The sequence below is a fragment of the Buteo buteo genome, chromosome 2, assembly GCF_964188355.1.
Source record: "Buteo buteo chromosome 2, bButBut1.hap1.1, whole genome shotgun sequence".
Lineage (NCBI taxonomy): Eukaryota > Metazoa > Chordata > Aves > Accipitriformes > Accipitridae > Buteo > Buteo buteo.
Window position 1 is genome coordinate 77,407,969 of NC_134172.1, and position 13,401 is coordinate 77,421,369.

Here is a 13,401-nt window from a genome sequence, read left to right on the forward strand (position 1 = left end):
AGAGTTTTCATTGGATGCTGCCCAGCCTCCCAATTAGGATGGCTGAGACAAACAGTGGCGTTATTATATGTAACTGTTTATCCAGTGTCACTCAGCCATTGTTTATTTTATGAGCATAATTTATCTCTTCTGTCGTGCTACCCAATTTGTTTGCATTTTCAGTCCAGTCGAGTGTCTCTGTTTTATTGTATACATCTTTTGGCCTCCCACCAACCGACTCTCCAATTAAGTTTCCAAGAGTGTCGCACAATGGCCAGGCTCCTCCTGCGCTTCATTTTTCGCGTGACGTTTGCGTCCCCTTCGTTTCTGTGCTGCCCCTGCCGACTCGCAGCTCCTCAATGGCTCATGGTTTATTCAACAGCAAAGCTGAATTTCTCTTTTCCCTCTCTTTTTCCCCTTCTCCCCCCCTCTTTTTAAAATAGGGGCTGGTCAATAGATGCCACTTTGGCAGCTCTGAAGAACAAAGTTCATTTGCAGCAAATCTTTAGCAGCCGTGTCTCCGAAGTGCAACGGTTTGGTGACCTTGCAGGGACTGAAGCCCGAACTGCGGGACAGCAGCTCAGACGTGGGGCGCTCACGAACTCTTGGGTCTCCTCCAGTCACGAAAGGGGACAGAACCTTGCCCTCTATTAGCATGTGTTACCAAAACTTCATCCGCACATGGCCCTGCCTCCCTGCTGTTATCGCTCCCCTTGGAGGTGCGAGACAATTCCTCATCCCTGAAACGACAGCATCTTTGGCTTGTCCCTACTCCAAACTTTCTGACCAGTTTTTTCCAAGTCTTTTGATCTTCTTGCTTGCAGGTCTGTCTGCAAGGATTAGCTAAAATAGAAAAGTGCTAATCCACACTATGGAAATTCAGATCCTTGCCACTACATTAAGTAATTTCAAGTTTAATCTGGCAAGACTCTGAGGTGAACTCCAGAACAGTGATAACGATATCTGTGCATTGCCTCTTCCACTAGCATGACAACACTGCAGCAGTAAGAAGCAGCATTTTCCTCCTTATCGTAGCAGGCTCCAGACTATCACTATTTCTGATGGGGTCCAGCAAAATCCCATTGAGTTCTCAGCCCTGGGTTGCAGGTAAACATGGGGTTTACTGCTGCATTCCCATCAAGTCTGCCAGGACTGAGTTTCTAGGATTTCTGCTAGAAAATCTGTACAGTGTCTCACCACCAAACGCTGGCACTCCATCTGAAATGCCCTTTGTTAGCAGGGTAGTGTCCAAAACTGGGAGTGAGGAACTTTACATGGCCATGGGAGCCACCACGAGGAAAAAACTTGGCAGTCACGAAACCCGGGTTACGTCTCATGCAAGGAAAGCATCCTTTGGCTAAGCGATCTGCAAAGGAGTTTACTGCCCCTCCACCTCCTGTCACTATGAGCTGCTTCAGAAATTCATCGTACTTTAAATGATTCACTCAAGTATCCATTCAGTCCCAGTTCATAGATTGCAGAGCCTTTATTACACAGCCATATATTTAGCACCGGAATAGTTCTCAGCAGTTGTAACAGCCCTGTCATCTAAGGAATAAAACAAAGAGCCATTATTCATCAGAAGGGAGACACAGTCTTTATTGTCTGAAGCCACGGCAGAGTTTTTATATCACCCTATCTATTCTTTCAGACTGTCACACAACTCAGTTTTAAGCTGTTTCTGTGGCAGCCCTGGAAGCCCAAACACTTCTGTAGGTTCTCATAGCTAACTTCCCAGCTAATATTGTTTTAAACTGACAGCAGGACTGATCCTGAGCGCACCGAGTATGACTTAGGAGCAGAAAAGTTAACCTTTCCAGAAAAGCTTGAAGTAGACATTAGTCTCTGGCTAGGTCAGGACTAAAAGCCATGCAGGGCTATTAAAAGACACGAGGAAACATGGCTACAAGGCGCAATGGATGAACGTGCATTTTGGGCACTGTTTATATGCAGAAGATCTGGGTTTAGGCTCCGGTCTGATGGCAGAGCTTTGTGTAGACGGTAGGACCCAAGAACACTCCGAGGTGTGTATGCCAGCCGTCCCAACCTCACACCGGTGTGGCTCCGGCAGCCCTCGCGTACAGTGTCACGGTGTGCTTGGTGGGTGTATGTCCAGCGTGGAGTTGGAGAAACCAGCCTGGTTCTCTGGATCTAGACACCTGGGGATTAGTACCTTGAGGTGTACTCAGCATGAACCACCCTCCACCCTGCCTGGCATCTGCCTGACTTCTTCTGCATCTCTGGGAAAAGCAGGTCGGATTTTGGGCCAGAAGACCTCTTCTAACACACACTTCTGCGGTGCAAATGAGCCTGTTAAATGCGAACGAAGCAGCACCATTCACAGAACCAAGTACCATCACGGTCTCCTCAGGCTTCTGAGAGCATTTGAGAATCTGCCTGTGTCAGCACAAAGCAGGATAAAGAGCACGCAGAACAGATACCTCTGAGAAGGTGTCGTGCCGCGGCTCTCGCCAGCTGTTTGCACAGCGAGGCAGACCCATCCTTCCCTTGAATGTCTCCTCTCAGAATAATGAGATGGGAAACTCGAAGACCCTGAATCCTAAAAAGTGGCAGACATTTGAAAAAGAATTGCCCTTTCCCAGCTTTGTAATTTGTTTTAAGGCTGGCAATCGCATCTCCAAACCCCCGTGCTCACTTTTCTCCACATGCTCAGAAAGCAAAGGGCACATAACAGACTGTGAACTCCCATCGCACTTCTCCCAACACCCACTCCCCTCCCTGCCGAACAGCCAGCAATCTCCCAGGCTAATTAGCCAAACTGTATTCTGCACATATTTAGCATTTCTGAGTAATTAGGATAATCAGATTTCTCCCCTAATTCTGTACATATACAATACAAGCAGGTGTATTGCCTTTCCCACAATGATATCACAAAAAGTGCGTTGTCTGCCAGAGCTAGGGATGCCAGCCGCCTGTCAGAGCCCATTCTCATCTCACACATGGAAATCTACTGCTAACGGATTACCAGGAGCCATGGGAAATTAGGAACTGGATTTGATTTGGCTAAGTAGCCAGCAGTTCAGAGATTCATGCAAGCTATCTAAATGCACAGTCTTCAAATCTGGCCAGAGATCTGGACGATCTCTTCACTGTCCTCCAGGGAAGAGCTGCAGGAGAAGTTCTTCTGCGCTGCAGTTGAATAGGAGGTGTTTGGCCCAGAACCTCAAAGGTGTTTTGGGTTCTGGGGAGGTGCGATAGTGTGCCCAAAACTCAGGACTCAGGTCTTGGTCATTCTCCAAGAGGTTAATCAGCCTGCGGACCTAGACCTTATCTCTGTGGACCTGTCAGCTGGTAAACACATACTTGTGGTCTCGACTGCTTTCAAGGGCTCTAAATGAAGGTCAAAGCCAGTCAGGCCAGCCCAGCCCTTTCTTGTCCTGCTGAGGGGGGTCTTTGGTTCAGCAGTTTTTCCTCCAGCCAGCTTCACTCAATAATTCCTTCTCAGGGAAGCAGAAAAGTTTTTTTAAGTGCCCATAACTACATTCTGGTCCTTGGAGCATTTGGATGTGGTGCTTCTACCGAAGTGGGACTATTTCCCTCTTAATGGAGTATCAAGAGTCCAGCATCTCTGAAAGGAGGAAAGGATGCTCCCCAGCCCCACAGCATGGTGTTAGGGACTCCTGAGCATCTGGACCATAGCAGTAATATTAAGCAAAGACCCTGCCACATACCCTCCACAAAAAGACCATCTATCTGCTGAGCTTCATGTACGGGAAAAATTTGCTTGTAGACCTGAGAGTACAACCCAATATACTCCCAACACAAAGCAGCCATTTCTAAATGTGCAGGGCAATGCTCTTACTGTAGTCCTGTAGAATAATGCCCAAACCTCCTAAATATGAACAAATCTGAGTAAGGCCAGGATTTAGATTCCTCCTGATCTCCAGGTAGGTTAATCGTCCTGGTACTGAGATTGAGCTCTGGTTACTACAGAGGTAATTTTCAGGTGGAGCTGAAGATAGACAGTGACAAACTGTTAATTGTGGTGAGGCTGTTTATCTGTGATGGATGAACACACCATACAGAGCACTCCATGCAAGGTTACACTCAATATTTTATAAGTTCTGTGTTGGTAATAAAATGCTCCATCCCCTTCTTTAGTGTCCTCCATCTCACCTTCCCTGTTCAGATGAAACGGTGCTTACAGATGAACTATCTCCAGAGAACAGCACTTGGAAAATATAATTCAGCACCAGACGCTTTAATGTGTCCAAGGCTGTTGTCAGGGTCACCACAGACGCAGGACGGGTCCCAGTTCCCCAGAGAGGGGTCACAGGAAGCATCTTCCTGGACTTTGTATATTTGCTCTAACTGTGTATTCATCTGAGCACCAGGATTCAATTCTTATTAAGTGTACTTAGCCCTTGAGGAAAAGTATAACCCAACTATCCTCAGTAATACTCAATTCCTGTTCTTCCATATCTTTGACCAGGTGACTGGTTGCCCAAGTGCTCGCTAATGAAGGAGAGAGTCTGTCCTGCATCATTTCTGACCTACCTTCTTCAGGTCAGCGATGTCCCATGTCGCACAACGACAGGGAAAGAGACTTGGAGAGCTGTGCTGAGGGAACAGATCCTGTCACAGAGCAATGCCCTCCTAGACCTGCGAGACCGAGCTCAGGGGCAGCTCTGCGGGATGTGGGATGGAGCAAGCCGGGATGAGGAGCCCTTGGCTCACCCTGCTCCAGGCATCCCATCTCCAGGGATCTCATCAGTGAGATCCTCAGCTCTTGTCTTCTTTGAGAGAAGTGCAACGGGGAGCAAGTCTGGGTGGTGAGGGGCTGCCCTAAAGTGCAGAAAGGGCATAAAGGCTGGATTCCCCCAGCCGTTCCCATCACTCCGCAGTGAGACTGCCTGCTGCCGTAACGGGGTGGCAATTTGTGTTCCCACACTTCTGAAAATCAGGGTCTGGGTGGACATCTGTGTGCTTGCTCCATTGGTGCAGAAAAAAATATGGTGATGGTGCTGGTTTTCTAGAGTTTTGAGCACTGGATGAAAAAAACTGGAGAAAAAAAAAAAACAAAACAAAAAGAGGGAAGAAAGCAGATATTTTGCTGGCCTGAGAGAGCCTGGAGAGCAGGTGGGAAGCTGCCTGCAGGGCTGGCCAGTTGCTGAAAGGTGGCAAAGGAAGCTGGCACAGCAACTCCTGACGTCTGCCTTCTCCAAGCAGGTGATGAAGACAAGCTGTTGCCTCGATTCCCACAGTATATTTTCATTAAGCCGTGGCAGACGGCTGCGGAGGTCACTGCTTCCACACCATCATCCTTTCAACTGAAAGGTGTCAGGGAATCTGACATCTCAATTACTAAACCTAGATTCACCCAAACAACATCCAGGAGGAAGGAGAAAGGGGGATCAGAAAAGCTGCTCTCCTCATTTCCATGAATCCTCACCTTTGAGAGAAAATCTGGGACGTGCGCTTCCCCGATAAACAACATATTTGTGCCTAACGTCCTGACACAGAAGCAGCTGTGCTGAGAACAAGCCACAGACACCAGGAAAATGGCAATTAAGTCCTTGTGGGAATGAGACCAAAAATCATCCCTTGGAAAAGACAGTTGATGTTAATGAGCTACAGCGAAGTCAAGGGAGGAGCTATTGATCTTGCCCCAGCAGAGAACCGCTGCTCCCTCCTCTCTAGCCTGTGAAACCTCAGGACATACAGCAAAATAAAACTTCCGTTCTTCACTTCACAAGGACTTTCGGGTGTGGGCCCTGGGCTCAGTTAACCCAGGGAGAAGCCAGAGCAACATCACCATTGACTTTTCTGTGTTCAACATCAAACACAACTCCGACATGCTGGTGAGAAGCAGTAGTTTTGTTGAAACCCCATCTCAGAGATTTCTGCTAGACATTTCAATCATTTCAGTTCTTCTCAACCCTACTATTACTACCTACTTGCCTATTACTTATTCCCTACCATTTACTACCATTAATCCTCGCTTTTGTAATCCCTACTATTATCCCTGGCAATGAGATGATGAAGTAAGATTCTGACCCTTATCAAACTCAATAAACAAGCAAAGCAGAAGTCATTTATTCTTTTTCTGAAATCTCATGAGCTTTAAGGTAATACTACGGCTCTGGAATGATTACAAAATACCTCAGATTGGCTGTTCTGCAGGGTGTTTATTCACTGAGTTTCCTTCTACAACAAAAATACCAAAACCCACTGGCCTATGGGCAGACGAGTCAGCTTGGCAAGGCACTACCCTGTAGCAACGGTCAAGCCAGTGCTTTCTCTTTGAGGACTTCTCCCCTTAAACTCCAACACGAGCTGGGTTTTGGGGAGACACGATGACCTCAGAGATATTTGGAAGTTGAGAACTTCCAGACTGCACAACTCCAAAGAATAAAAACACCACCAAACCAGCTCTTTAGTGAGACTTCTCAGCTTTTTTACAGAAGCTTGAAAACACTTCTGAAAAGTTCAAAATATTTGGGGTTTGGCACAATAACCCCCCCATCATTTTCAGCAAACATTGCTAAACACCAGAGTATTTTCATTTTTTTGCCCAGAAATGTCTTTTTTTCCCTCCTTGTGTTCTAGAGACGGGGAATGGGAGAAGAATGTGCTACTTTTGAGACAAAAGTTTCCACTTTGTTGAAAACAACCTACGCAGTTAGGTGTGCTTATCATATCTACTGCAGCCCAGGAAGAGTGGGGACAAAGGGAACCCCACAAGCATAAGTAAATCACAAATTATCTCGCTTTTGTTTGGTTTTTTTTTAGTAAGAAAGAGAGGTTCCGTTCTACTGACCTCAAACCCAATGTTTTGTTAATGGGAAAAGGGAGCGCTACAGCTGCGGCACTTACTGCTCGCTAGATCATATGCGTTTTCTTAAGTGCTCAAAAAGTGATGGGATATTCCAGGGTTTTCCTGGAGGAAAAGTGATCACAATCTGGCCTTTGTTATCCAGTTTGTTCTCCAAGAGTTCCTGCTTGAGGGTCCCTGGAGCAAATTCTTGGAACAACTCCATTTTGCACCCCAGCCAAAATCATCCGAGTTTCCGTATATTATTAGCACACAATGGAGCAACGTCAGCTCCCTTAACCCCACACCGGCCAGGGGAGAGGTTCCCCACTGGGAGAAAACCAGCTCCTTCTCTTCTTGCATGGCCCTGGTGCTCGGAGAGAGGAAAAAGGGGAAAGCAAAGGAGTAGAGAGTGACCGGGAGAAATCAGAGTGCGGTCAGGCAAACATACTGCGTCAGCTGAAATAAAGCCCCGGTTCTCCAAGAAGAGTTGACTTCAATACCACCCTGCCCTCAGCTGGCTTTTGGCTTGGCTTTTGCCAAATTTCATTCCTGGTCTGAACGGGTTTGGTTAGAGGACACAAAGAAACATGGTTCCTGTGAGTCATTTGCAATCTCCGCCACCACGATGGGAAACGTGGATGTGGGCTGCCGGGCAAGGCACAATCTGCAACGGGGCACGTCTGAAACACATACCCCAAGTTTCTCTTCCCTTGTGCTGCTCATGGGCTTAGACCACTGTGCTACAGCGGTGCTGACTCCAGCTGCTCAGGGAAAAAAAAAAAAAAAAATCTCATGCAAAAATTCAACCTTTTGTAAGAAAAGCTCCACAACTCCAAAATTAAAAATGTTTGCCAGCACAGCAAACATTTGCCAGCACATTTTTGATTTTTGGCCAAAATATGCTGGCCAAAACTTGGGAGAAAAACTCAGAATTGTCTATGGAAAGCAGATACTTCTCATGAAAATATTCATTTAGTCAAATCCCCAAGTTTCTACTGAAAGTCAGCTTCAGTGGAAAATGCTGACGAGCTCTATTATTGGCACAGCTTTAATTTTCCTTTGTCTGGAACAGACACGGAGAAGACAGCATCTGTCAAACGTAGTCTTTAGACTTACGTTATTATTTAGCCTGGAGTATTGTTCAAGGACTTCAGGAAAGGTTCAAGCCATCACGGTGCTAGGTGCTGCGCATATACACGAAAGATAGTCGCTTCCCTAGAGGGATTATAATTTAAGCACAAAACATGGAGGAGATAAACAGTTGGGGAGAGCACAAGGTAATTTTGGAGGTGTCCTGAGCAGCGTGATGAGCAAAGGGACACTGCGCTTCCCCTTGCACCTGCTCTTGCCTCGAACGCTTTGTGCTCAGCCGTACCACAGCTGTGTGAGCTCAAAGCTCCCTCAGGAGATGCATCGAACTGCCCCAGCTCCGGAGGCAGCTGCAGAGGAGGGGAGAGACGGGTCCTGCTCTCCCCACCCTGCCTCCGGTTCAGAATGTTCCTGGGATGGAGAGGAGAAAGCCAAGAAAGGCATCTCCGCAGCCTCCACGTGTCGCAATCCTGCTTGCTCCTTACCTTGGATAGGAAGATGCTTTACCACCCTCCCTCTTACAGCCCACGTGTGCTGATCCGATCGAGCCCACCTATTTTAATTCATGCTTTTATTTTTGCCTAGATCCTGACTTGCCGTGCAATCCCACCTGCCTGTCTGCCACGCTCCCCTTCTGCCCTCACCCCCTGCGTGCTCCTCATCGCTTTATGCCTCGATCAAACTGACACGACTGCTTTAGTTACAAGAAAGTAGTTAGAGAAGGATCTGTGCTGGTTTCAAATAGTTTCCAGAACTGGTCATCCCCTTCTGTAAGAGATTAAAAAGGCATCGCTGAGAAGGGAGTGAGGGAGAAAGAAAGCACAAGAAAATAAATAAATAAAGGTATATAGTTACTTTTGGTTAGTCACAATATGCAGTCCCGTCCCAGGGCGCCTTGTTCTGTGCTCATTTGAAGTATTAGTCACTTTTTCCATTAGAAGCTCTTATTCTAGGGGGATTTATAATGTATCTGTAAAATTGTCTCCAGGCTTTGCTTGGCATCTGAGCTCTCAATCCACGGACAGAATGTAAAGAAACTACAGTTGTTTGATTTATTGGGACAGGGCATGGGGAGGGAGAGAATTTTTCCATGCTCGGTGGAAATAAATTCACGTAGTGCTTTCACTGCACAATCACTTACTGCTCCAGAAAATACACCGTTTGGGTGCAGTCTCACGCTGGCAGAGAGGAAAGAAGCAAATCAATGATTTTTTAATATCTCCCTGCTTGAGACCCAGTCCTTGTTTGTGGTTTCTCGCCACGACCCACCCAGTCCACAGTCCTGCTGGGTGCGACGGTCTCTGTCATACCACTCGGGTTCAGAAATCCTGCCCTTGACAAGCCTTTTTCAACCCTAACTTCTACAGGGGACATTCGTTAACCCTCTGCAAGGGCTGTCTTACAGAGTCCTGATTTTTTTCTGGGGAAGACTTATGACTCGTTTAAGTTTTGCTCATTTTTCTTAATATGCAACTGCCCAAAGGCTGGGAGGGATGAGCAAGGGCTGGCAAGCCTCTGTAGGTAACATCAGCACTGAACAGCAGAGGTGTTTGGGCAAAGCAAGAACTGGAAGGTGACAACACGCTTGGGATGCACAAACTCTGGGCTATAAACACCTCATCACCTTGCTGATGGTCCTCTGCTATGCCATGGCTGAGGGTAAGCTCATCTGCAGGGTGGCCCTGACCTGGGCCAACGTTCACCCAAACTTCTGTTGAAGACAGGGGTGGATTCGGAAGAAGGGAAGGATTAGGGACAGTGACACACACTGGGTTCAGGGAGAAGGAGAGCCAGAACCTTCTCGCAGCCTCCCTGCAGCACCTATCAGCAAAGCAAGAGCCTAACGTGGATGTTTTAAGGAAACAATAACCTAAAATTGGAACATGGCAAATTATTTATTCCAACTACAGACTTCCCTCCCCCCTTGATTAGCAAACCACTGGGGAGTCAGCCCTGATTTTCTTCAGGCAGACGCATACGGCTCTCCTCCTCTATCTCCGCCACGACTGCTCAGCCCGTGGGGGGCTGAAGATCTAGTTGGTATTCGCATTGTGTAGCAGCTCCTTGAATTCACACGTTGTTCTGCTCTCCTACTGGATCACAAACTTTTTCTTTGGGAGCATACAGTGCAATGATGAATATGTTTGTTTTCTACCTTTTTTTTTCCAGGGAAACATTTAGGCTGCAGGGTGCAAACGCTTCCCCACATACTCACTCAACTACTTGCACCTAATAATAAAATGATCTCTATGAAGCATTGCAACTCAAATTCCTACTTTGATTTTTTGGGGGGTGGTTATTTCATGTTTCTGTTCATCAATTCTAAAAAGCCCCAGTGAAGCCTTGAGGAACAGACGTGAGAACACATAAAGAAACACAGGGGTGTGCTGCAAAACTGAAGTGGGAAATCCCAGCGCTGAAATCCTCTCCCCACCTAACTCAGAGGCAAAGCATCCACTGACCATAGAGGAGCCAGGATTTCACCCCTGGGACTTCAGAAGCAAGAGACACGGCGCTTGGCAACATGCAGGGAAGACTGTGAAGGGTTCAAAGTATCAAATGAAGCCAAGCAGAGACATGGAGGAACAAAGGAAGTTCACGTCATTATAATTTATTGATGATCTTGGCCTGATCGCTTCAGTGTTTTGTCTTAACACAACCCACCCTGAGCAGCAGCGAGTCCTGCAGGTCACTTGGCTGTACTGATGTGGAAGTGATGTGACAATTTACAGACAAAGTTTGCTTAAAAAAAAGTAAAAAGAAAAATAAAAAAGCACCAGGCTGGATTGCACCCTCACCCAAGCGCTTGCTGGGAACTGGCCAGGATCTCCTGACCTCACCCCCACCGGAGCATGGCTCCAGGAATTCCCTCACCATAGTTCACATTTTTCCAGCTCTACCAATTCACCCGGCAAGTGCCATGGGAAATTGCTACAGCCGAGGCATCCAAACTTGCTTAAGAATGAGCCAAACTGATTCTTTTCTTCAAGGAGGAGGGTCTTAAGGAAAATAAAATGCTGGGGGTTCTTTGTCCCTGTATCTTGGTTACGAGAAAACTCCCACGCTTGTCAGAAATAAGAACAGCACCAGCAGCTCATGGCTTTTTCTCTTTCTTATTCTTTTTTTTTTTTCCCCCCAGTGTGTGCGAGTGTGTGCTTTAAAGCAGGATGACATAGTGATGGGTTTAAGAGACAGTGAGTGTTGAGATGCCAATTTCTAATGTAATACAGGGTACCGCTTCTTTCTTCTGTGATCACGGGTGAAAAATCAAAAGAAATAATCCAGGAGACTAAATACACTCCCCAGCCATTCAACTCACTCATAAATATGCCTAGTGAGATGCTTTGTGCAAGAAAACCCCACCACTTGTATTCTGTATTTTGTTTAACTACAAGTCAAATCTTCCAGCCGCATCTTCCACTTGTGCCAGTCAGAGTTAACAGGGTTACATTCCCACTCTCTTCTCCTTCAATTTTAGGCTGATGGCTTACATTTAAAAACTAGCAGGTTTCTTCTAACGAGAGGTTCTCTCCCACCTTCAGCAAAGTGCCCGCTCACCGTCCCTTCGCAGCAAACAGACCACTGTCACAGTAAGCAACTCCAAAACAAAGAGTTTTAACTAACCTCACCCCTTGGCACTAGCTTACTATTCAACAGAACTTAGCAGGAAGCCTGCCCTTTCCTGCACGCTGCTAATGCTCCAAAATAAAGCAAATTTGGAAGAAGTAAATGAAATTAAATACATAGATGCTGTCATTTCCTTTTTAAGGCTCGAGGAGCCCTGGAGCCCTTTAGCTATTGACAAGAAGGGGACCCTCCAGATCCAGGCTGGAGGCACAGCCACTCGGGGAACAACCAGACCTTTGTTTATCGTGTTATCATGTACGCAGATGTCATGAGGACAAGGGACCCCTGCCCATCAGGGGCGACACTTTCTGCACACCGGGAAGTTTATTCCTAGATAAATCCATGTATTATTGATAAGCACGTTCCATCTAAGCGCTTCATCCCGAGGAGGTTTGAAACAATTCCTTCCAAGCCAGCGCAAACCCTTCCCGTACCGGCGAGCAGGGGTGGGATACGGGGCGAGCAGGGGTGGGATACGGGGCGAGCAGGGGTGGGATACGGGGCGAGCCCTTTCTCGCAGCCGGACACGAAAGAGGCTGAAGGTACCGGTGGGTTTCGGCACGTATGGAGTTGGGTTTGGTTTGCAACATCGTCACCGAGCCCGCCGGGACTCCTTTCACAGTGTTTTTGTTTGTTTGTTTGTTTCTTTTTCAGTTGTATTTAAAGCACAAACTTAGGAATTGAAAACTACTTTTTTTTTTTCTTTCTTTCTTTTTTCTCTCCCCCCCCCCCAAGCGTTTCTCCGAGTTTTAGACACCCCTAAATCCCCCCCCCCGGCGCAGCAAACCCTTTCCCGAAGCGCAGCCTGACATCCCTCCACCTTTTTCCTCCGAGACGAAGTTGACGAAGGACCGGAGCCTTTACCAGCCCCGGGCCAACGACCACCGAGGTGCTGAGAAGTGGAAAAGCTTTTGTTCTCCCCATCCCGGGGATCCTACACCGTATCCCCACCTCCACCCCCCGGGAGCGCCTGCACTTACCAGCTGCAAAGTGCAGAGAAAAATGAGGGTGCAGCGCCCGGTGCAGCATCCCATGGTCCCCGAGCAGCGGGGACGGGGACAGGGAGAGGGATAACCCGGTTCCTTGCGGCCCCGCTGCCGCTCCGGGGCTCTCTCCGCTCTCCGCCGCCCGGCCCGCAGCTGCCGCCGCCGGGAGCGGGGAAAGGGAGGAGGGAGAAGGGAGGGAGGGAGGGAGGAAGGTCGCAGCGGCTGCCGGAGCCCCTCCGGGAACCGGGGAGGAGGCAAGTGGGGGCCACAGCTTTAAAAGGGCAATGCCCCGACGGCGGTTGTCCGTCCCAAATCGGGGAGGGGGGGGAGATGCTGCTGGGATTCGCTCCCACCTCTGGGATTCCTCCTCCCTCGCAGGCGCGGTGGGATGATGCTCCCGGCCCCCAGCCCTCCCCCGGGAGGCTGAGGCAGGCAGCTGTTGGGGGGAGCTCCTTTTCGCCCCCGCCGAGGGCTGCTGGAGTGGCTCCGGATTTTGATTTTTATGTTTTTTGTGTTTTTTTTTTTTTTTTTCCCCCTGGATGGGATGCTTTTCCCCAGGCAGTGCCGGCTCTGCCGCTGGCCGGGGGGGTGTCCGGTATGTGCCGGGGCAGAAGGGCGTGCGGGACAGGGAAGCTGTGTGTATAGGACACGAAGGCTATAGGGCATCCTAGGGGATGGGAATCAGGAGTTTCTCTCCCCCTTCCACATGTACTCATCACCTTCCTCCCCATACAGGTGCTGGCGTGCTCACCCTAAAAATCATGAAGCCTAGAATGAACCTAAAATGCAATGGTTCTTCCCATAAAATTTGTCAGCCAGGGTGCACGTGGAAGACGGAAAGGGGGATAAGACAAGGAATTCTTTAAAATGCACATTTGTGGGTATTTTAAAGAAGTACATACCCAGGCTTGTGAATGAATCACTGGCTGACTAGTAGCAGAG

At 48.1% G+C, this 13,401-nt stretch overlaps 1 protein-coding gene across 2 annotated transcripts in view; it reads right to left on the bottom strand.

Annotated features, from left to right (window-relative positions):
• The window catches only part of NKAIN4 (sodium/potassium transporting ATPase interacting 4), a 52,703-nt gene extending 39,925 nt beyond the window's left edge, over positions 1 to 12,778 (bottom strand). Inside the window, exon 1 of one of the 2 annotated variants that reach the window (XM_075020816.1) lies at positions 12,454 to 12,734. In XM_075020816.1, coding sequence (XP_074876917.1) covers positions 12,454 to 12,507 — 54 coding nt within the window. In that variant the 5' untranslated portion in view covers positions 12,508 to 12,734. Of the gene's footprint in view, positions 1 to 12,453 lie in introns of both variants that reach the window. The other variant, XM_075020821.1, reaches the window with a different exon arrangement.
• Between the last annotated feature and the right edge of the window lie 623 nt (positions 12,779 to 13,401).